The 24,747-nt window shown below is 46.7% G+C and overlaps 1 protein-coding gene and 1 pseudogene across 1 annotated transcript; both read left to right on the forward strand.

The window, feature by feature from the left end:
* The first annotated feature begins 5,567 nt into the window (after window positions 1-5,567).
* Window positions 5,568-12,159, forward strand: LTBR (lymphotoxin beta receptor). Its single transcript, XM_039218397.1, is given in 11 exon segments — window positions 5,568-5,909; window positions 6,029-6,125; window positions 6,348-6,473; window positions 6,556-6,708; window positions 7,081-7,177; window positions 7,313-7,404; window positions 9,852-9,959; window positions 10,268-10,293; window positions 10,849-11,077; window positions 11,237-11,452; window positions 11,455-12,159. Coding segments are annotated over 11 exon segments (1,437 nt in total). The 5' UTR covers window positions 5,568-5,792; the 3' UTR covers window positions 11,631-12,159.
* Window positions 12,160-23,699: 11,540 nt separating this feature from the next.
* Window positions 23,700-24,385, forward strand: LOC120221139 (annotated as a pseudogene).
* Window positions 24,386-24,747: the final 362 nt, after the last annotated feature.

The following is a 24,747-nucleotide window of genomic DNA, read 5'->3' on the forward strand; positions in this document are numbered from 1 at the left end:
GTAAGAGGGAGGTGGGATACTCCAAACTCAGGGTGCAGCTGGGCCCTGTGGCTTCCTCTTGGGGCAGAAGTTCTCCTGTGGCCTCTTAAAGTGAGAGCTGCCATCAGCCAGGATTCCAAACCGGGTCCATCGCTTCCCTTGACGCCTGCTGGGGACACCAGCCTAGGAAGGGAAAGGCTGGTTTTTCCTTCATTTTCCAGATGAAGAAACTGACCCTCCACAAAGAGAAGCCAGTTTTCTGAGGGCACAGAATGAAACAGCAGCTGAGAGAAATACAAAATCAGAACTATTTTCCTGCAGGGATGCCTACTCAGGGCATTTGCCATTTATTTCCCATGACAAACCAGCCACAGACTCATGGGGAACTGGAGCCCCCCATTCCTGGTTTTGAAAGCTAGGAGGTTCACACGCAGAGTCTGTGGGCTCATAGGAGTCTGGGTCCTGGCTTATCTCCCTGGCTCTGTGGAAAGCTCTCTACACTGACCCCACATTCCCTCAGGACCCAGACGGCCCCAGAACCCCTATTCTCCCTGGAGCCTGGTTCATAAACAAATGGAGTATACAGCACCCTGCCTGTTTGATCTCAAAGGTTAGGAGAGGTACCTCCCTGCCTTTTCTATTTGCTAGCTGGTGTTTGAAATCCAACCACTGGCTCAAAGTAGCACAGCAAATAATTCTCATCTCAAGGGCTCTGGGAGAAGAATCACAAAGACAGGTCTGGGCTGAGCTGGGAGCACGTGGTGTCCCCGGAAGTGCCTGTCAGGGTACCGGGGGGCAACGCATGCTCAGGGAAAGCGTCCTTCTAGATCCGGAATAGGCCAGAGCAAGTTTGTTGTTGTGAGAAACACAGAAATCTGCACTTCTGTCACGGCTCCATTTTAAATATTACCTTTGAAAGTGCAGAAATAATGTCAAGGTGCATTTTTGTCACAATGCGGCTTTTCAACAAGACAGAAATATACAGAACAATAAAAACTTCCCTTTGTCCCATTCCCTACCCACCCCTCAGCCCAAGGTTGTAATCAGAATATCCATCTGTATCTTTTTGTGTGGTTTTATATACTTATATGCATTTTTTAATTTATACTTTTTTTTCATAAACAGGATCATATTATAGGTATTCTGTGACTTCCCTCTTTGCCCTTGAACTATGTGACTTTGGAAAAGGCACTTTACCTCTCTACACTCCAGTGCTCTGATCTGAAATGTGAAATGGCAGGGGGAAAGGAGGGTGAGGCAGCCCAGATGGTCCCAGAGGCCCTTTCCAGTTGACTGTGCATTAGCCCTTGCTTAACATAAGCGAGAACTGAGTCCCAGAGGAACAAAGCAACTTGCCGCAGCCACCCAGGAGTGAGGAGTGGGGCCAGATGGATGGCTGAGCCTCTCCTTTCCACACTCAGTGCTGCTTCCCTGACTTCCAGAGAAGTGGGGTCTTGCTCTATGGGGTCCCAAGGCACTGTGGTCCTTGTTTTGGAAGCTCCCCCAGCCACTCCCAGACCCGAGCTGTCCCCTACCTCCTGGTACTAGCCATGCCCTAACCCTATGTGGCCATAAAATGTGCAAAGGCTAAGGGAAAGAAGTGAAATAGAGGGTCTGCAATGGATGAGGGTCAGGAGTTCAAGGGGGCTTCCTGCCTCTTGCTTTCTGGGGAACAGAAGATGACGGAAATAATCACTTTCTCTTCCACACTGCCAGAGAGAGCCTTGTTGAGAATCTATGGAGGCACTTAGCCACCGTATATGATTACTAGCCTGGTATGCGCTTGTGTGCATGTGTGTACACACAGATCATACTGTGTACTATGAGTTCTCTGAGAACAAGCTCTAGGCTTATTTGCCTTGGTGGCCCCACTGCCTAGTGGTCACTATTTGTTGGCCTACTCTGCAGAAGACAGCAGAATTAGCATCTTAAGACTCAAGACTGATCTTTGGCAGAGAGTGATGTGAGATGAGAAAGCACCTCCATGAAACATCCTAATTTCCTCTGATAACTCATTAATTTGTCATCTATTAATTTACCTAAGTTTCCTTCACTTTTTCCATTTCAGTCTCTCTATCTTTTCTAGGGTAAAAAATGAGTCACTCAATTCAATGCAGCTCTTTATTCTTACCACTGAGAATTAGTTAGCCTTTCAACACTGGGCTGCCCACTGTGGAAAACAGTGCTCCTTCTATCTGCACTTATATGGTGGGAATTTCTCCTTAACCCATAAAGACGAACCAGAATATTCCTCCATGCCACTCCTATTCTAGTCACCTGGCAGGAGGCTTAGAAGTTCACCATTGAAAGTTTATTCCTTTGGGTCAAGGCAGGATTTCTCCACCTCAGCACAACTGACGTTTGGATAATTTTTTGGGATTAGTGAAAGGGGTGGTCCCCACTGAAAATGCAAAGTCCCCAGAGAAGGATGACCCCCTCACCTGTGACCCATCTCTCCATATTGACCAGACCCTTTCTGAGAGCACCAGTTAGCTAAGAACAGTGTGGGAAAGAGGAAAGACAGAAAGAGTATCCAGAAGAATCCATTCCCACCAGCCACCCTTTTTGGATTCTTCATGGACCTCTGGGAAGAAAGGTCTCCCACCAGTCCTCTTGGCAGAAAGCCAAACATTCTGGGAATCTATGGGGTACTCAGCCCAGCCCTGGTGCTGCCCAATGGAAATGAGCTTCAAGGAAGCTGGCAAAAAACACACAGAAAAGAAACCAAGACAATGCCCTGCCCGCAAAGAATTCATGGATCCCCCTCTGAGTTTCCTTCACCCGCCTGGATGATTTGTGGATATTACCTGGATAAATGGTAAGATTTATCAATCGTGGTCCAGCTTAGAAACAGCAAACATTCTTAAGTCTTCCAAATGGAAGAAAGTTAACCCAAGGAATCAGTCCATGGCTGATGAAAGAGATGAGAAACAAACAGGGGACAGCGAGGCAATCCAGAAAACAGCAAAGCAGGAAGCAGCTACATCTGCCCTGGACAGCAGGGCAATTTAGCATTATAGACCCAGAGGCCTCCCGAATTATTTGACAGGAAGTAAATAGTGGGGACTGCCTCACCAGAAATGGGATTATGAAAGGCGGCAAGAAAGAAACACAGGCAAACACAGAAGGGTGATACCCGATGTCCAAAAGTAAACAGACAGAGAAATAGCCTGGCTTCTTTCCTCCTCCTACCTACCTGTCCTTCATTCACCTGTCTTCCTATTGGCTGAACCTACCCGAGCCCGAGGAAAAAGGAGTCTGGGAAATGTAGTTCCCAGTAGTGACACAAAACAGCAGAGGAAGAGGGGAAGACAGATCTGTAAGCAAACCAGCAGTTGACTGGCAAAGACAAAAAAAAAAAAAAAAAGAGGCCCAGAGAGGGGAAGTGATGGACCAGGATTAAAGTCCAGATCTGAAGGCTCTTTCTTTAGGACCAGAGAGTCGTTGAAGGCTGAAGTGACAACATGAGATTGGCAGCAGAAAGAAGAATACAGTTCAGCAGCTGCGGTTAAAAAAGATCTGAGATAGCGCTTACCTGTGAAGCAGGAACCTTTTGAAGTGTAGGAAGTGTTCTGGGGGAGATACACAAGAACATACAAAAGTGAAAATTCATTGATCTGTATCCATCAGATTAGTGTCCTTCACGCATTTCATTGTTTATGTTATACCTCAATTAAAAAAAAATGAGATCTCTCTTTTCAATAAAATCCTATCATATTTTCAGATGAAATGGTATATGGCTGGGATTTGCTTCAAAATAATTTAAGGGGAGATTAGAATGGAGGAGGGCTGTAAGGAAGAAATAAGACTGCCGTGAGCTGAAGCTAGAGTTCACAATATTATTTTCTACTCGTGCGTATGTGTGTGTGTGTGTGTGTGTGTGTGTGTGTGTGTGAATTTCCATAATAAAAAGGAAAAAGAATCTAAGGCCACTACATGCACATACCTGTATGCATTGAAGAGCTCAGTGGTGAGTCCAGAGTCAGCCTCCAATTCCCTTGACCTTGAAAGAGCAACAGCTCTGAGCAGGGAGTGTTGCTCCGATATTTCTTCCCCTTCCGAGCAGCCTTGGAACATCTGCATAAACATTTGCCCGCAGAGTACACGTCTGAGGTCTGCACCAGGAGAGGAGAGTGAAATGTCTAAACTCAGGCAGGCCCTTCACTGTCTTGTGAGCCCTCTTCCCCGGGCACACTCCTGTGCCACTACTTCCCAGCTCCTCTACCAAGAGCCTGTCCGGCCAGTCAGACAAATCAATGCAAGTGAGTGCCAGGCCCTGCAGGGAGACGGGGCAAGGCAGTGCCCAGGTGACCCCTCTCCAGAGAGCAAGTCAGCTCCTCACACCAAAGGAGACACCCTGAATCACAAAGAGGCAGCAAGGTTGCTGGACTGAGCTTGGGACCCAGAAATCAGGAACTCTGGAGCCTAGGCTGGCCCTGCCACAGACTGGCTATGTGACGTGGACAAGACACCTTCGTTTTACCCTGTAAATATGTACTGGACACTTGGTATGGGCTGGACTCAGCCATGCACTGAGACCCAGTCTTAAAGGTGCAGTCTCGGCCACTGCAGAGCTCACAGCCTGGTGAGGGGGGAGAGAATAAGCCCAGACCACGGTCTAAGTGAGGTCTGTGCCACCTGGGGGCGGGGGGTGCATCCCAGAGCCCAGGCGAACCTCAAGGACAGATGGGAGTTCGCCAGGAGTACAGAAACTTGCAGACCAGAGAGCCTGGCATAAGGGGGCGTGGCAGGGGCTGGTGCTAACGGGTTGCAGGGAAATGGTGGGAAGAAAGCGGGCAGGGACTAGACCAGGCCCCCTGGAATCCTGGTTTCTCTGTGGAACCCACAGCCTCCGTCTTCTCATGCTTAAGACAAAGTGGCTGCATTGGTGGTCCCTCAGCTGCCTCCAGCTCAGAGGGATTCAGAGGCTCCCTCCTGGGAGAGGAAGCTGGGACTGAGGACTGTGGCCACCCAGCTCCGGTGCAGCTGCCCCTCTTCACAGGGACCTCAGTCTACACAGTCCTCCCCCGTTGTCAAAGGACAGGGGAGCAGAGGCCGCTCCACTCTCTGCAGTGTCTTGTAGGTGACCTGTGCCCACTGATGCGTGCACTGGGTTGGGTCAGGGGACAGGCGGGCTGGAAGGCTTGTTATTCCTCTGCAGCTTATCTGTAAAAGTCACACAACAGGGCAGGAACCCCCGGGAGTCCAGATGGATGCCAACTGGGCCTTCTGGTTCCCAGATGCTGCAGCTGGCTGGCTGCGGGCCTGGGCGGGTGTCGGCACTCTGTGTCTGCCTGTCGCGGGCCCTTCCACTTTCAGATCGGGCCCCCAGCTGGACCCAGCGCCGCCTCTCCCTCTGCCCCGCTCTCGGAGCCGGGTCTGAGCACGGTCTGCCGGCTCTGCTGCCCATTCCTACCTAGCGGTCCTCCCCTCCCAGCCAGGCTTCCGAAGAAGGGAGGAGGCCCGGTTCCGGCCCTGATGCCCTCACGTGCTTTCCCGGCCGCCCCTCCCGCCCTGCATCGGGGCAGCCAAGCCTGTTCCTCTTCCCCGATTGCGACAGCTGCCTCTGCTCCCAGCGCTCCCTGTCCCCGCCCCGAGGCCGGCTCACTCCACTCCCACTTCCTGAGCCCGGCTCTTGGAGCCCCGGAGGCCAGGCCAGGCCCGGCCGCTGGGCCCCAGGGGCACGTCAGCCTGAGCCGTGTCCCAGACCCTGGGCTCAGGAGGAGGTCGCTGCCACCACTGCCGGGGACGTGCAGGCCTCCCACCCAGCTCCCAGGCCTCCACCCATCTGGCCGACTGGCCGCCTGGCCGCCATGCGCCCGCCGTGGGCTGCCTCCCCCTGCGGCCTGGCCTGGGGGCCACTCGCCCTGGGCCTCTGCGGCCTCCTGGCAGCATCCCAGGCCCTGCTGATGAGGGAGGGGCCCGCGCAGGTGGGTGAGGGCGGGCTCGGGAGGGGAAGCGGGGTGTGGGCAGCCCTCTCTCTAGTCCCTCTGCCCTCCCCAGCCGCCCCCTGAACAATTCTCTCCCCCACCGCCGTCTCATCTTGAAGGCGCTCCCATACCACACGGAGAACCAAACCTGCCGGGACCGGGAGAAGGAGTACTACGAGCCCAAGCACCGCGTCTGCTGCTCCCGCTGCCCCCCAGGTGAGAGAGACGCCATGGCCACAGGACGCCTGGGACGGGAGGTGGGTTACAGGGCCTCCCGCCTGCCTCGCAGCCTCGGAGACAGACAGACACCATCGCCCGGGCAAGCAGCAAGACATCCTTCATACGTGGCCCCCAAGACGACAAGGTCACACGGCCAGTGGCAGAGGTGAGGAGGGGGCCTGCTCCCCTGACACCCGGACCCCTTCACTCATGTTCTAGGCACACATGTGTCAGTCGAATGCAGCCGCAGCCAGAACACCGTGTGTGCCACGTGCCCCGAGAACTCCTACAACGAGCACTGGAACCACCTCTCCATCTGCCAGATGTGCCGCCCCTGTGACCAGAGTGAGTGGCCGTGTGCCGGGGAGGCTGGGGTCTCCGGGAGCACAGCCCCTCCACCGAGCCCGCCTGTCTGTCTCCCCACCAGTGCTGGGCTTCGAGGAGACCGTGCCTTGCACCAGCAAGCAGAAGACCCAGTGCCGCTGCCAGCCGGGAATGTTCTGCGTGCACTGGGACACTGAGTGTGTGCACTGCGAGCCGCTCTCCGACTGCCCCCCTGGCACCGAGGCGGAGTCTGAAGGTCAGAGGCCACTGTGGGCAGAAGGCGGGGAGGAAGCTGGGTGCCCGTGATCTTGAATGGGGGCGGGGGCAGGTGTTTGATCTGTGGGGAGCCCCCAGGTAGTTCTCTTTGACATAAAGAGCCTCCTCTCCCTTCCTGGGCGAAAGGCCCACAGAAGGGGTCTGCAGAGAAATGGAATGGGGGCAGGTTCGGGGCCTCAGAAGGAGGCTTCTCTCAGCTTCGGGAGGCTCAGGCCAGAGAGAGGTCAGGAAAGGTGCTGTAGAATGAGGTGGGCAGGCAGGGAGGGCCATCCAGTGGGAATAAAGGGAACTCACAGGTGGAGAGATTCCCCTTGCCCGCTCACCCTGGCTGGCCCTCCTTTTCTCTTGCCAGGTGATGTCAGGGAGGCTAAGAGAAACTGTGTTCCCTGTAAGGCAGGGCACTTCCAGAACACCTCCTCCCCCAGGGCCCGCTGCCAGCCCCACACAAGGTGAGTGCACCCCCACCCCGCACCCCTGCCATCCCAGAAGCCCCAGCCGCTGACCACCCTTATGCTCGCATGCAGGGGCTCACCTCCGCTCGCAGCCCTGTGCCCGCTTGAATCAGGCCTCTCTTGCCTTCACAGGTGTGAGGAGCAGGGTCTGGTGGAGGCACTTCCGGGCACTGCCCAGTCGGACACCAGCTGCAGAAATCCACTCGATCCCCCGGAGATGCCAGGTGAGGAGTCTGGGGCCCAGGGGCACATGGGGGGAATCTGCGAAGATGCCTCAAGTTCTCCCATCTCAAAAGATGCAGAAAAGATGAATCCTTCCCTCTCGGAACTGGGGCAAGCAGAAAAGTTCCCTAAGGAAAAACAGGAGTATCCCTAGGCCAGCTTGATACACACGCTCTTTTTAAGTTATGTGTTACACATACAACTTGTAAGTTACATATAATATTATGCCAAGGAACACTCCTACCTTGAGGTGTCATTGTAACTGACATCACTGTCCTCGTCTTGGACATGCCACCCTCATATAATCTACTTACTAGACCGAAAATCTCTTTACTAGATTACACACTTTCATTATTAGAGTTCACCCCACATTTGACTCTTCTTTGTTGGCTTGTTTCTTTTCTGTGGAGTTACTGGTTTCCTAGCCTAACAGATGGTTAAGGGATATTTCTAATAATTATAAACATGATTAGCTGGGAGAGAGTTTATTAACTTTTTAAAAATTACCAAATATTTATAATAATGGCTTTCATTTATTGAAAGCTAGCACGGCAGGCACTCTGCCAGCACTTGACAGTCACTAACTCGTATAATCTTTTTAATGACCCTGTAAAGTACAGCTGACCCTTAACAACATGGATTTCAACCAAGTGGGTCCGCTTATATGTGGCTTTTTTTTCAATCAATATAGAACATTACTGTACACGTATTTTCTCTTCCTTATGAGTTCTTTAATAACATTTTCTTTTGTCTAGCTTACTTTATCATGAGAACACAGTATATGATGCATAATATACAAAATATGTGTGAATCAACTGTTATTGGTAAGGCTTCTGGTCGACAGTAGACCATTCATAGTTGAGATTTGGGGGGAACCGAAAATTAGATGTGGATTTTTGACCTCACGGGCGGTCAGCACCCCCAGCCCCCACGTTGTTCAAAGGTCAATGATAGTTCTATTATTGTCCTCACCAAGGGGAGGAGGAAACTGAGGCTGAGAAATTAGGGGACTTGCCCCAGATTGCTCACTGCTATCTGGTATTACAAAGGGCTGTACTCAGTTCTTTCTTACTCCAGAGCCTATGCCATAATGCATGCACACCATAGAAAATTAGAAAATTCAGAGAAACAGGGGCACTGGGCTGGCTCAATCAGTTAGACGTCTGACTCGTCGGTCTCAGCTCGAGTCATGATCTCACAGTTTGTGAGTTCAAGCCCCACATCCCTGCTTGGGATTTCTCTCTCCCTCTCACTCTGCTCCTCCCAACTTGCTCTCTCTCTCTTTCTTAAAAAATAAATAAATAAACACTAAAAATAAAAAAAAGAAAAGAAAATTCGGAGAAATAAAACTAAAAATTACCCACAGGACAATCACTTAACATATCGACTCCTAACATTTTTTAATACATCCTGCCAGACATTTCTCTGTCTATACATAGAATTGGTTTTCTAAATGTGGAGTCACTTGAATATTTTGTCACTTGATTTTTCATTCAACTATGTCATAAATCTTTTCCCTTGTCCTCTTATTACTTTTTAACCATGTATCAAATACAATTGGCACTTTAGAGCTGGAATTTTAGACAGTATGTACCTAAACCCCCCCAACTTTATCTTTGGGGAAACTGATGCTCCAAGAGGCAAAAAGTCACCCAGCTGGGCCGGGACCCAGATGTCTCAGACTCCAGGTCCAGTTTTTTTCCCTATGTCTCCCACTCTGTGCTCCTTCAGGCCCTAGGTTTAGGTGGGTCAAAAAGGGCAAGCTCCCAGTATACAAATGTCCAAGCCTTCCTGACCCACCCCAGGCACAATTGATGGGTGTTCTAGCCTCTTCCATGAAAGACAGAAATTATCCAGTGCTGCCTACCAAGACTTGAGAATCTCAACTCCCGCCCTCCCCTCTATCCCCTCCTGGAGCCTGCCCTGAGTGAGGAGGTGGAGACTATGCAACCCCCACTCTCCCACCCCTGTAAACACCCCACATCCTATAGTGGCCTCGCTCTAAGATGGTCATGAGATGTGCCTCTACCCTGTGGCCCGAGTCTGCTTAGAAAGCCAAGGCTCACCTTCCCCGTACTGTCTTCTACCCCTACTTCCAGCACTGGAAAACCAAGGGCCATGCTCGTGTCCTCACCCACAAGACTGCCCCTGACCTTGGTCTCTACACAGTGGCCACCGTCCATACCCCCCAGAGATCTCCACCCACGCTCGAGTTTCCCCTCGGCTGTCAGGAGGTCCTGCCCAAGTCCAACTTAGTTCCCCTGCTCTGTAACCCAAAGGAAGTTTCTCCAATTCTGCCTTTAGGAGCTGCAGTGGGCTTAGAAGGGAAAAGCTGCCGCCACTCCTTTTCCTTGAGTTATCCAGAGGACCAGAAAGCTGTTCCTTAGCTCCCCTCCCCTCTGCCCTGCCTGGGGTCGTCACGGCTGTCCCCTGTCTGCTGCCCTAGCAGGAACCGTGCTGGTGTTGGCCATCCTGCTGCCGCTGGCCTCTCTCCTGTTCCTCACCACGGTCCTGGCCTGCACCTGGAAGAGCCACCCCTCTCTCTGCAGGAAGCTGGGTAGGAAGGAGCTGGATGCGGGCAGAGATGCAGGCCTGGCTGGCTGGCTGTACCCACCTGCTGGGGGAGGGGGGTTGGAGGGAACAGTGAGCTTTCCCCATTTTACCCTTCAGCCCCCCCGCTTAAGACTCCCAGTGCCTGCCCTCAGCATGAACACCACCATCTCTGTCCAACACTCTGAGGCTGGAGATAAGAGCAAAGATAGCTTGTTCCTTCTGGGACCCCAGGGTGGGGAGCAGACATCGTGGTGTGGGGGAAGGGTGAAAGCCATGCCAGAAGCTCTACACCCTTTTCATTTTCCATTGCAGGATCCCTGCTCAAGAGGCGTCCAGAGGTAATGGGGGAGGCTGAGAAGGCCACAGCAGGGGCAGACAAGAGGTGGGGTAGGCAGGATAAGAGTGTGCAGCCTTCAACATTCATTCAACCAATAATTGATTGAGCACACCATGTGCCAGACACCATTCTGGGCACCACGGATATAGCAGTGAGCAAAACAAAGTACCTACTCTCCTGGAGTTACATGCCAGAGGAGTAAGAATAAAGTTAGACAAATACGTGTCAGGTAGTGATAATTGCTGAATAAAGCACGGTAGTGAGACAGTGAGTGAAAGTGGCAAAGGTTAAGGGTATATTAGAGTGGACAGAGAGGGCCTCTCTGATAAACAGATATTTGAGCAAAGAGCTGAAGAAATGAGGGAGCCAGCCATCAGACTATCTGAGGGAAAGTGCCCCAGGAAGAGGGACATCAAATGCAAAGGCCCCGTGGCAGGGAGCATGAAGTGGAGGAGAGAAGGATGAGCTGCCTAAGCGTGGGGTGGGGTGTGGGAGTTAAAGAAAGATGGCGTCTGAGGCCCATGTCATTGGTTGGTTCTCTGCCTCTCTTCTGCAGGGAGAGGAATCAAATACTGCTGATGGAAATTGGGAGCCTCCAAGGGACAACCCACATTTCCCTGACCTGGTAAAGCCACTTCTGCCCTTCTCTGGAGACTTGGCCCCCGCCTCGGCCAGGCTCCCAGCAACCCCAGGTTTGGAGGAAGAGGTGCCACAGCAGCAGAGTCCTCTAAGCCAGGCCAGGGAGCTGGAGGCTGAGCTCCCAGAGCAAGGCCAGGTGGCCCATGGTGAGCCTGGGGCAGGCAGCAGGGAGAAGAGGGGGCAGGGGAGGGTGGGGTGGGAGGGATGGGGTGCAGGAGAAGAAGGTGAGCCTGACAGAAACAGAGCCAGACACAGACTCCAGCAGCCAGCCATCGGCCCTTCTCACTCTGCTTCCCTTCCCACAGGTACCAACGGCATTCATGTCACCGGGGGGTCTGTGACTGTCACTGGTAACATCTACATCTACAACGGGCCAGTACTGGGGGGAGCCCGGGGCCCCGGAGACCCCCCTGCCCCCCCAGAACCTCCATACCCCACCCCTGAGGAGGGTGCCCCAGGCCCCCCCGGGCTCTCTACGCCCTACCAGGAGGATGGCAAAGCTTGGCACCTGGCTGAAACAGAGACACTGGGGTGTCATGCCCTCTAACAGGGCCAAGGACCCAATTTGTCACCCATGCCTCTTGGTGTCTGGGAGAAGCCAGAAGAAGGGAGGTGCAAGAGCACCTTCTCCCTACAGCTGCCCTCCCCACACAGGACTCACAGACGGCCTGGGAAGGGCCCCTGAGAGGCAGACCCTAAGGGGCCAGGCCCGAGACACGCCTCTGAGAGCAGGGCTGGACACTGGCTGGGTATGTGCGCGCCACGAGACTCTCGCCACCTCGTAAGCAGGCCTGAGACTTCATCGCAGACCCCCCCCCCCACCGCCCGGCGGGGCTGCACTGGCTCAACTTCAGGCACGGACAGGGCATGCGGTGCTAACTGCTGCCCACCGCAGCATTCTGCACCCTACACAGGGCACAGAAGGAGGACAGCCGCATGGCCACTTGCAAGAACGTCAGTGGGACCTCCAGCAGATCCGTGGTGCTCACCCCCAAGCTGCAGAGGCCCCTTGAGAACCCACACTTCACCTGGACTGAAGTAGACCCTGTATGAAGATGGAGATACGTGGAAGACCATCTCTCCCCTTTCCTCCTAGAAAGGGAGTCATTAAAAACTGGGAGCTTGGGTACAGTGACTAGGTAGAAGGGAGAGTTTTGGAGGGAGAGGAAAATGGCAAGTGTATTTATAAATTGTAACCACATGCAAATAAAGAGGAGATCGAGACCTAGATCGCTCATTTTCTTGGGATTTATATAAAAATACTATTGTACTGGGGCAATGTCAAGGGCACAGTTCAAAACATTAAAATATAATAGTACAAAGGTATTTCAGTGAGAGGCTGGTGTATGTAAGTCAGGTGATAACAACATAAGCCGGCCATCACTGACAAGGTGCCGGACGGTGTTCTAAACATTTTACAATAGAGACGCCTGGGTGGCCCAGTTGGTTAAGCGTCTCACCCTTGATTTCAGTTCAGGTTATTATCTCACGGTTCGTGAGGTCAAGTCCCACGTCTGCTGTCAGTGCAGAGCCTGCTTGGGTTCTCTCTCACCCCCACCCCTCCCCGACACATGCACAGGCTTACTCTGTCTCTCTCTCTCAAAATAAATAAATAAACATTAATAAATAAATAAATGCTTTACAATATTAACATATGTAACCCTCACAACATCTCTCTGAGATAGATACTATTATTGTTCCCATTTAACTATTGCGGAAACTGAGCCACAAAGAGGGTAAATGGTTTGCTTAATTTAGCTGCAAATGGCAAAGCTGGATTTGTACCCAGTTAGGCCTCTTGGGTAAAAACTTCACATACCCATACTCTGAACAGGTTTTTTAAAAAGGCCTGGTTTCCTCAAATAATCACAACTCCTTCAGGTCCTGCAGGCATATTCAACGTCAGCCAACTCTCATACCCCAACGCAAAGTGAAAGAGTGTTCTTTCCACAAGGCCAGTCAAAGGGTTAGACACACGTTAGACGAAAAATGTGAGATAGCAAGTCCCCATTCTGTTTGGGAAGCGATCTGGGCCAGCCTCCTTCAACTCGCAAGGTGCACTCATGATTTTTACTTGTTTATTCCTTTTTGTCTTATTTAATTTTTCTCAAATAGAACATTAAATCTTCTCAAGCTCTATTATTAGAAAATGTCTGGACCCCAGAATTTGTCTACCTCGCTGCCTGGTAGAGACAACCTGAACTTGAACGATTGGGAGGAAAGCAGCTGCCAGCAGACAGCACCTTCCATAAAAGGCCACCTTCTGGGTCTGATGTTGAGAACACTGTTGCTGGGGCTCATCAAGACAGTGTGGCTACAAAACACATACTTCAGGAGTTGTTGGATCTGACTGAGTGGATGGGTTATTTAAGGTTGACCATGAAAGCATTAGATCCAAATTCCTTTCTTGAGAAGTAAGTCATCATGAGCTCTATCGTTTCATAAGTTAATCCCCCTCAGCTCTGCCCCAGTCTGAGCCAGACATCATGAATCCTTAATAATCGTTCAAGGTATTTGGGTAAAAAACAAATTTTACACATTTTTCAACAAAATAAAAGGAGGGAACGTTTTTTAAAGAAATGGTGCGGACGCCCAGTCCTAGGTGACACCATTCATATTTAGGACTATATCAGCCTGTGTTAATTTGTCAGGGCTGCCATAAGGAAGCACAGCAGACTGGGTGGCTTAAAGAGCAGAATGTTATTCTTTCACAGTTCTGGAGGCTAGAAATTCAAGATCAAGCTTCAGCAGGGCTCGTTGCTTCTGAGGCCTCTGTCCTTGGCTGGCGGATAGCTGTCTTCTCCCTGAGTCTTCATATCATCCTGGCTCTCATATGTCTGTGTCCTAATCTGTTCTTATAGATACACCAATCAGATTGGACTAGGGCCCACCTAATGACTTCACTTTAATTCTCTCTCTCTCTCTCTCTCTCTCTCTCTCTCTCTCTCTTTTAATTTGAGAGAAAGAGAGAGAGAGAATCCCAAGTAGGCTCCATGCTCAACTCAGAGCCCAAGACAAAGCTTGATCCTGAGATCACGACCTGAGCTGAAATCAAGAGTCGGATACTCAACCAACTAAGCCATCCAGGTGCCCTGATTTAATTACATCTTTTTTTTTAATATTTTTTATTTATTTCTAGGAGAGAGAGAGACAGCATAAGCACGGGAGGGTCAGAGAGAGAGGGAGACACAGACTCTGAAATAGGCTCCAGGCTCTGAGCTGGCTGTCAGCACAGAGCCTGACGCGGGGCTCGAACCCACGAACTGCGAGATCATGACCCAAGCGAAAGTCAGACGCTTAACCGACTAAGCCACCCAGGTGCCCCTAATTATGTCTTTCAAAACAATCTCCAAACACAGTCACGTTCTGAGCTACTGGGGTCTAGGACTTCACCATATGCATTTCAGAGGACATAACTCACCCGATAACACTGCCCATGCTATGTCGCCAGTGCTGAGTTAATACAGGCCCCCAGCCACATTAACAGAGCACACTTTATATTGAGAAGAACAACTGTCTAGAATGAAAACGGATGGAAAATCAATAAGGACAGCCTCTTGTTTGTTGTCTTCAAAAGAACCGCATGCAAGAGAAGTTGATATCGGGACAATTTAGTCTGAGTCCAGCTAGCCTCTCACATAGTATTTTCGAGAATGCCACTCCTTTAGCACATGAAGGACAAGTCCAACACTGAGTCCGGCGATGGCAGCATGGGTGCAGGGAGGCCAGGAAGGAGGCTAAGGCAGCAGTCCGTGAGAGAGAAGGACACAACTGGGTACAGAGTAGTAGCAGCAGGAGATGTGGGGGTGCATTGTCCTTGGGTAAATAAGTTTTTTTTCCAAAAGAGGAGTGCCACAGTCTTTCAATTGTTTTAGCTTTATATTTTTATATCTATTAGAGCTCCTTTTAATCTCCTTTTTTAGAATGTTCCTAGCTATATTTTCTTAATTCTTTTTCTAAATGAACTTTAAGATCAGCTTATTTACTAACCTCCCTTCCCCCCCCAAAAAAAAAGCCTATTGGTATTTGTATTGGGCCTCACCAAATGTTTAGATTACTCAGAACTAACATCTTCCTGGTACTAGTCTTCCTTCAACTTTTTTTTTAACACTTATTTATTTCTGAGACAGTGAGAGACAGAGTGTGAGTGGGGAAGGGGCAGAGAGAGGGAGAAGGAGACACAGAAGCCAAAGCAGGCCCCGGGCTCTGAGCTGTCAGCACAGAGCCTGACGCAGGGCTCGAACTCAAGAGTTCCCCCATGACATCATGACCTGAGCTGAAGTCAGACGCCCAACCAACTGAGCCACCCAGGCACCCTGAACATTGATTCCTTTTGTGTTCCTCAGTAGTATTTTAATGTTTAATTCTTTTTAATATAGATCTTGAGTACTTCTTGTTAAGTTCATTCCTAGGTGTTTTATCTGTGTAAATGCTATGGAGATGAGATCTTTTCTGACTTAGTTTTTTTTATCCAGCTACCTACTCAAGTCTCTTCTCATCTATAATAGTTTTTCATTTGGTTCTCTTACGCTATCACCTATAATAAACCATGTGAAATTAATCTCTGCTGCCTAATTTTTATACTTCTAGTACATTTTAATCTTGTCTAAATACATTGCCTAGTAACTTTAGAACAGTATTAAATAATAATGGCATTAATGAACATTACTGTCTTGGTCCTGATTTTAATGGGAATACTTTCAGTATATTCCCATTCAGCAGAAGTTATAATAGATGTGTTTATTTTATTATGATAAGGAAATATCCACCTGTACTTCACTGAAGTTTTAAATTAATGATAGATATGGAATTTTTACAAGAGGAAAACAAATGTCATTTAAGACTGCAGAGATAATTACACTACTTTTCTCCTTAAATCTGATGAATTGCATGAGTCAGTTTTCTAACACTAAACTATCTTCTGGAATAACCAACACTTGCTCTTGTTGTAGTTTTCTTTTAATATACTTCTAGGATCTTGTTTGCTAATATTTTATTCAGATTCTCGTAAATGAACTGGGCCTATACTATTAGTCTGTTTTATGTTCCTCATTGTTTTATAATTATATTTCTATTTCTGACATAACAGTTCATCCTAAAGGAATTATCCCTTAGAGTTAATTTAGTTTAATATCTAGGACAGCCAACCTTTTACCTTCCCCCACCCCACTGTCAACACATTCCCCATCCACGCTGCTGCTCAGCACAGAGCCATAGAGTTCCATGTTAGGACCTCTTCTTTTAGACATTTGTTCATTTTCATGTGCTCATCATGAAAAGATTTACTTGCTACAAGTAACATACCTCTGATATCCCCAAATTATGGACTATTTGATAAAGGGGCTTGTCCAGTCAAATGATGTGATTCATGCAGAAGTCATTCCAGAGCGATAAGACCTCAAAAAGGAAATTATTTTTATACTCAAGGCCTAAAGCCTCCATTTGGGATTAGTCCATTTATAAAAGCTCTATCACCATTGTCCAACAGAGCCTTCTACAATAATAAAAATCATTATCTGTGCTGTCCAATATGGTAGCTGCCTGATGTGATTCATGCAATGGAGGAACTGAATCTTAAATTTAATTTTATTGTATATTTTTAAAGATTTTTTTTTACTTTTCTTTTTTATATTTTTATGTTTATTTGTTTTTGATAGAGAAGGGGGGGAGCAGTAGAGAGACAGGGAGACACAGAATCCAAGGCAGGCTTCAGGCTCTGAGCTGTCAGCACAGAGCCAGACGTGAGATTCGAACTCATGAATCTGAGGTCATGACCCTAGTGGAAGTCAGACCTTAACTCACTGAGCCACCCAGGTGCCCCTACTTATTTTTTTTAATGTTTATTTAGTTTGAAAGAGAGAGAGCCCATGGGCCTGCAAGCAGGAGAGGGGCAGAGAGAGAGGGACAGAGAGAATCTTAAGTGAGCTCCACGCCCAGTTCAAAGCCCATGACTGTGAGATCATGACCTGAGCTGATATCAAGAGTCAGACGTTTAAATGACTGAGCTACCCAGGTGCCCCTTATTCTTTTTTATTTCACATTTTATTAAGTCATAAGATACATAAGGTAAGGTATGTAAAGTGTACTGATCTTAAGCGTACAGCCTGAAGAAGGGTTACGTATGTATACACTCATGTTGCCATCCCAGAAGGTCCAGAATGTCACACTCCCTCCCCCACTTCAGTACCCCTTACTGCATGGGTCTCAGTTACTGTTCTGGGAGACATATAATACATTTGAGATACAGGATATCTCCAGAAATATTCATTATTTAACTTAATGACTTATCCCCATCCATTAGTCTTGCCCACCTTTAACTACATATAAATAGAATCATACCATATTAACCATTTTGTGTCTGACTTCTTTTAATCAATATGTTTTTGAGATGTATCCTCGTTGTTGCTAGTATCAGTAGTTTGGTTTCGTTTTTAAATCGTCCCATGTAGTATTCCACTGTATAAATACATCTAAATTTATCCATTCTCTTGGTTCTTTCTGACTTGTCTTGTTTCAAATTTTCAGCAATTATGAATAAAGTCATTACAAATATTCTTGTATATGTCTTTTTATAGACAGTCATTTCTCTTGAGTATATACCTAGAAGTAAAACTGGTAAATCATAAGATGGAAATATGTATAGTTTTAGTTAATACTGCTAAAACATTTCTAAAATCATGCAGGTTAATTTACATCCCCCCCGCAATACACGAGAGTTCCATTGCTTCACATATTTACCAAAACTTGGGATTGTCATTCACCTTTATATTAGCCACTTTAGGGGCATCTGGGTGGCTCAGTTGGTTAAGCCTCTGACTTAGGTCAGCTTTGGCCACGATCTCATAGTTCGTGATTTGAGCCCTGCATCGGGCTCTGTGCTGTCAAGAGAGAGCCCACTTCAGATCCTTTCTGCCCCTCTCTCTCTCAACCCCTCCCCTGCTCGCACTTTCTCTCTCTCAAAATAAATAAATAAACTTAAAACTAGCCACTTTAATAGGTATATTTCTTACTGTGGGGTTTCTTATAAAATTATTTACTTTGGAATAATCATAGAATTACAGAAAAGTTGCAAAAATAGTACAGAGAGTTTCGATATCCTTCACCCGGATCCCCTTATTTTAATATCTTCCATACTCATGACCCATTAGTTAAAACTAAGAAATTAACATTGTTAACTCTAATTAAGCTATAGACTTTATCCAGATTGTACCAGTTTTCTCCTAATGTCCTTTTTCTGGTCCAGGATCCAATCCAAGATACTACATTGTATTTAGTGGTAATGACCCTTTAGTCTTCTCTGAATGACAATTTCTTTCTTTGCTTTCTTTCCTCATTTTTTCCTTGTCAGTTTTGAAGAGCACTAATTCTTTACTTTACTGGAGGTCCTTCATTTTGGGTTTGTCTGATGTTTTCTCATGATTAGAAACTGTCAGTCTGTCCTTCCACATGCCTATAGTAAACCCTTTGGTATTTCTTCCTGCAGTGAGAGCTCCTGTTACTCCATGGCATTGGGTGGTGGTGGCCTTGATTTTTACCAATTCTGGGAGGTGAACAGTGGCACCTCATTGTGATTCTAATTGCATTTCTCTATGACAAATCTTGACCATCGTTTCATATGCTTGCCACCCTTATATCTTATTTTTTGAAGGGCTTTTTACATCTTTTGCCCATTTTTAAATTGGGTCATTTGTTTTTCTTATCACCTTTAAGAATTCTTTATGTATCCTGGATGCAAGTCTGTTATCAGACATGCGATCTGCAAATATTTTCTCTTAGCCTGTGGTTCGCCTGTTTATTCTCTTAACATATCTGTCACAGAGCAAAGGTTTTCAATTCTGATATGGTCCACTTTATCAATCTGTCTTTTGTGGATTGCATTTTTTAAAGTAATCTCTACACCAAAGATGGGGCTCAACCCTACAACCCCAAGATCAAGCATCACATGCTTCACCGACTGAGCCAGCCAGGCGTTTTTGATGGACTGCGTTCTTGATGTAGTATCTGAAATCTGATCACCAAGCCCAAGGTCCACACAGAGTTTCTCCTGTGTTTTCTTCTAGATATTTTGCCATTTCACTATTTAAACTTAAGCTTATGAGCCATTACTTTTGGTGTAATGTGTCATGGTATGTGTTGAAGTTTGGTTTTTTGGTGTGTGCGTGTGTGTGTGTGTGTGTGTGTGTGTGTGGTTTCTTTCTTTGCTTGCTTGCTTGCTTTTTGCATACAAACGTCCAGTTATTCCAGCACCACTTGTTGATAAGACTGTTTTTTCCACATTGAATTGTCTTTGTACCTTTGTCAAAAATCAGTTGATGTTTGTGTGGATTTATTTCTGGGCTCTCTATTGGTACCTCTGGCTTCTGTGTCTACCTTTTTGCTAACACCGCACTATCTTGAAGACCATCATTTCCTAATAAGTCTTGAAAGTGGGTAGTATAATTTCTCCAACTAGCATTCTGTTTTTAGTACCTTTCAGTTCCTTTTTTTCTGTATAAATTTTAGAATCCACTTGCCAATTTCTAAAAGAAAAAAAAAGAGGCCTGCTGTGATTTTGATTGAGGATATATTGACTCTATAAATCAAACTGGGTAGAAGTGATGTCCAAACAATATTGAATTTTCCAAACCACAAACACAGTATATCTCTCTATTTATTTACATCATTGTTGATTTCTTTTATTAGGGTTTTGTAGTTTTCAGTATACAGATCCTGCCCATACTTTGTTATATTTATACTTACGTACTGAACTGTGTGCTTTGGGGGGGGGGTGACTATTATAAATCATATTTTTTATTTCAAAGTCCAATTGTCTATTGCTGATATATCGAAATATGATTGACTTCTTTACATTGGCCTTGTATCCTACAAACTTGATAAACTTATTCTAGGAATATTTTTGTAGATGCTTTGGGACTTTTACACAGAAAACTATGTCATTGTCAAACAAAGACAGTTTTATTTCTTCTTTTCTAATCTGTAAAACTTTTATTTTCTTGGTGCGCCTGGATGGCTCAGTTGGTTGAGCGACAACTCTTGGTTTTGGCTCAGGTTATGATCTCATGGTTGGTGAATTTGAACTCCCATTCCCTTTTTTTTTTTTTTTCTTTGAGAGAGAGGGCATAAGTGAGCCAAGGGCAGAGAGAAGGAGAGAGAGAGAGAAGCAGGGCCACCCTGAAGCAAGGCTCATGTTCATCCAATGCGGGGCTCTAGCTCACCTGAATGGGGCTCCAGCTCTCCCGATGCAGGGCTCAAGTTCACAAACTGTGAGATCATGACCTGAGCCAAAGTCAGACTCTTAATGGACTGAGCCAACCAGGGGCCCAGTCTATTCCCATTCCTATAGAGAAAGGTACACAGGGGCAGAAATAATGGCCTGCCTTGGGACATCTGGGTGGCCCAGTTGGTTAAGTGTCTGACTCTTGACTTCAACTCAGGTCATGATCTCATAGGTTTATAAGTGAGTTTGAGCCCCGCATTGGACTCCACACTGTCAGTGCAAATCCTGCTTGGGATTCTCAATTCTCCTTCTCTTTCTGCCCCTCCCCCACTTGTGAACATGCACTCTCTTTCAAAATAAATAAATAATGTAAAAATAAATATATCTTAGAAAAAGTTTTAAAGAAAGAAAGAATGAGCTGTGTCAACCACTAAGCAACAAAGCAGTATCCACTGTTAACCCCAACTTTGCCCGATGTGGCCAAGGCACAGTCCACCTATCATGCCCTTAGGAATTCTGGCACAAAGGATTAAAGGTATAGTTAATCCCTGCTTCTGGTGCCACAGCTGCATCCCTGGTCCTGGGACCACTGCATCAGATACAAAAAAAAGAAAATGGTGGTGATAAGGGGAACCATATTGTCAAACCGGCATCCTCCCCTACCCCTTTTTCCCCAGATCCCCAAGAGAATTGGAGGACTCTATCCACTCTCCCAAGCTCCTCTTCATGTTGAATGTGAGCACACATTCAGGAAGGCATGTGAACCAGCTCCTCATACATTTATCTCCCCTGCTTTTAGGCAGCAAATATTTCAACTACCTGTTTCAATTCTCTATTGGACAGTTACTCTGAGGATGAAATGCAACATGATTTGTTCATTTGATGTGATATCTCTTTGCCTACTGTTGGACACTATGAGCTATAAAGTGTATCCCTTGGTGTGAAGAAATGTTACTCAGTGGCCCAAAGTGGTACAATGTCTTCTGTACCAGTCCTTTAATAGCATTTTTAGCATTTGGGTCTACTACCAAGTATGCAAAACCCAGTCCAGCATAAGTGTCTATTCTTGTTAGGACCCATTTATAGTCCCCCAGGCTACCAGCCAATGTAGTCCACACATCAGCTGTGTACAGGGCCTTCCCCCCGGGGCATCTTTCCAAGAGCCATCTGCAATCTCTATCCCTCTTGTTAGCACTTTGTGCTGCAGAGAGTGTGAGAGGAGTATGTCTAGATTCAGCCCACCTCTGCATTGCTGCAGCACCCACATGTCCACTCGTTTCATACAACTAGTTGGCCACCTCAAGGGAGGTGCACCAAAAGGTCTACCTGGTGGTTTCAATCACCTTCTAAATCTGGAAGGGAGTTTGTCCAATGGGCATCAATATGCCATGCTTTAATGTGTTCCTTAAACTCCCAGAGTGATTTCCACATGGCCTCACCCTGTTCAGGCAGCTCCTTCATAGTCCAGTTTTCCCTTGCCCGTCTAGCTTGACCATATGGCCAGGCCATCAGCTACTGCCCATGATTCCATAAAAATCCAACCACAGGGGCTTTTAACCAGTTTTCAATACTTCATCACAGCTGGAAAACAGCATGCAATTCACCCCATTGAGAGATGACCTTCTACCAGTCTTTCCATCGGACAGTCTTAACACAGCAGCTTTTCAAACAGGATACTGGCCATTTGTTTTGGAACCAGCATCAATCTCCATCCCAACTTTCATTTAATTCCATCAACTACTGCACCTGCATATCCTCCTAATCTGATCTTAGGCCCTGTTAAGACTTCACCAACAGGTTTTGGATTCCCAGTGTACTGGGCTTCTGTGTCAAGGAGCATCTTGTCATATGTCAATGGTAATGGCATAGTCAGCAGGTGAACATCCTGGTCATCACAAAGCCAGTCCCATGTGGCTTATATATGAAACATATCAGCTGCTTCACCTGGGGTGTTCCACTTGCATTTATAGGGGACATTGGGTACTCCATCTTCTCAGGATAAATACACTTTCCAGTGGTTTCTGTCCAGTCCACCATGCTGACTGTTGCCTCTTGAATAATTTCCTGTGTATTCTTGGATCATGTATCTCTACCTTCAGTGGTTCAATGATAGCTGCAAGTCTTATGTCAATCCAAACATGATCTTCCACTTTGCAGCATTCAAAACCAAGGACACAGCCCTCAAATTAATTACTTTCATAATCCACTTCAGTAAAAGTTCTTCAGGAAGCCAATGATAACAATCTACAAAGTAAGACAACTCCTTCACACTATGCTCCTGGTTTCAGTAGTGTCTTGATTTCATCCTCCCCCGATCTTGACAACAGTTGTGGTAAGCAGACAACTTAGAGCATAATTTTCCTCCTTGTAGGCAGCTTTGAGGCTTGAGGCTGAAGCTCAGACTTTGAGGCTAGTGGCTAAAGCTCGTGACCAAGTATCAAAGGTCCGACCCACCACTTTCTTTTACTTTCACTTTGGCTCTTATAGATACTAACCAAGAGACTGTACATTTAGCATACTTCTCATTATTTTGCATTTCTTTATATATTTAATAAGCCTACTCCTTGAGAATCAAGTTCAGCACCATTTCCAAATTCTGTTAATAACTGATCTCAACACAGCTGTAGTTTCAGACCATGGGGGACTAGGTGGCCATCCAGGGATCTAAGCTTCCTTAATCCCTGCTCTTTCTTACTTTCTTTTCCCAAACCATAAGTTTCTGTGAACTGGAGCTGTTTTAGCAAATCCCACTTGTCTGACACCAATTAGTAGGATCTGTTTCTACTGACAACACTTGTGACACCAAATGTGTGGGTTTTCCACACCAAGAAATTATCCAATTCTCTGCAGATACCAAATTAATGTCCTAACTCAATTTTGACACTAACTACACAGAGCTAGTATGCTATGTACACTTCTGTCCAACTTGTCCACAAATCAGGGGTTCCCAAACCCCCCCCATTCAACTACAATAATTTGCTATAACACCTAATGAAACTCAAGGAAATACCTTACTTACTAGTAACAGGTTTATTACAAAGGATATTATAAAGGATACAAATGAGCAACCAGACAAAGAGGTACCTAGGACAAGATCTGGAAGAGTCTAGACCTTGGAGCTTGGGGTGCTCATAGATGCACTCATCAACTTGGAAGCTCTCTGAACTCTCTGAACCCCATAGTTTAGAGATTTTTATGGAAGCTTCATCATGTAAGCAGAACAGATTGTTAACTTTCTCTCTAGCCCTCTCCCCTTCCTGGAGGATAGGTGGGTAGGGCTGAAAGTTCCAAGCTTCTAATCATGGCTTAATCTTTCTGGTAACCAGTTCCCACCACGAAGTTACGCAGGAGCCCACCAAGAGTCACCACATTAACACAAAACACACTTGAGAGGCGCCACGTGCAGGAGGCCTGTAGGTCGGATGTGAGCACAAGCTAAGGGCACTGCGACTCCTGCCGGCGGCTCTGCCTCTGGGTGAGTGCGCGCCTTGTGGTTCCTGTTCTCTCCCGGCTGTGGCTGCAGCTCTGGCCTTGCCTGACACAGCCAGACCATGACTTCAGCTTTGGAAGAGCTGTAGTTTAAAGATCTAGAAGAGGTGAAGGTGCTGCTGGAAAAGGCCACTAGTAAAAGAGTACATGATGCCCTTGTAGCTGAAAAATCCAGGATTGTGGCTGAAATCAATTGTAAGATGCAGCATAAATCACAGAGAAAGGCAGAACTTCTTGATGTTGAAAAGCCAGCCACTGTGGTTGCTCCCATTACAACGGGATATGCAGTGAAAATCATTAATTCTGGATGGGATCAGTCAGATGAGTTTGTGAAAATCTACGTTACCTTAACTGGAGTTCAAGTCCCAGCTGAGAATGTGCAGGTGCATTTCCCAGAGAGGCTATTTGATTGTTTGATAAAGAATCTAAATGGCCAGAGTTATTCCATGATGGGGAACAATCTCTTGAAATACATCTCTGTGGAAGGCAGTTCAAAAAAGAAGACAGATACAGTTCCTATGTAGAAAGAAAGCAAAAAACATATGGTGGGACTACCTGACTCGGGTTGAAAAAGAATGTGAAAAGAAAGAAAAGCCCTCCCAGGACCCTGAAACAGATCCTAGTGAGGGATTGAGGAATGTTCTAAAGAAAAATTTATGAAGATGAAGATAATGATATGAAGTGAACTATTAACGAAGCCTGCATGGAATCAAGAGAGAAGCAACCCAAAGGAGACACAGAATTTTGAGGTTTTTTTTAAATCACTGGGAAATGGTGATGTGGAAATATTGATGTTTCTAATAAGGAAATGCTGGTGAGCTGAACACATAAATTTAACAAATAACAACTTCCAAAGCCTTCTAAGTAAAGGTAATGAATTCTCCCATTTCCTACTGGAGGACTTACTTAAATAAAATATGTTTATTAAACACTTCCTCCAAAGATGACTTCCATAGTAATGTGGGCATTTTGTTCAAGAAAGGATAACATTGCATTCATGTATGAAATGTAAAAAAAAAAAAAAAAGCAAGTCTTGCCTAATGATAATGCCATACTGTGTGTATATTTGTTCAGCCAAACAAAACAAAACCTATTGTTTGCCTATAAGTT

Source organism: Hyaena hyaena, unplaced genomic scaffold (genome assembly GCF_003009895.1).
Source record: "Hyaena hyaena isolate Hyena2069 unplaced genomic scaffold, ASM300989v1 scaffold_760, whole genome shotgun sequence".
In the NCBI taxonomy this organism is placed as follows: domain Eukaryota; kingdom Metazoa; phylum Chordata; class Mammalia; order Carnivora; family Hyaenidae; genus Hyaena; species Hyaena hyaena.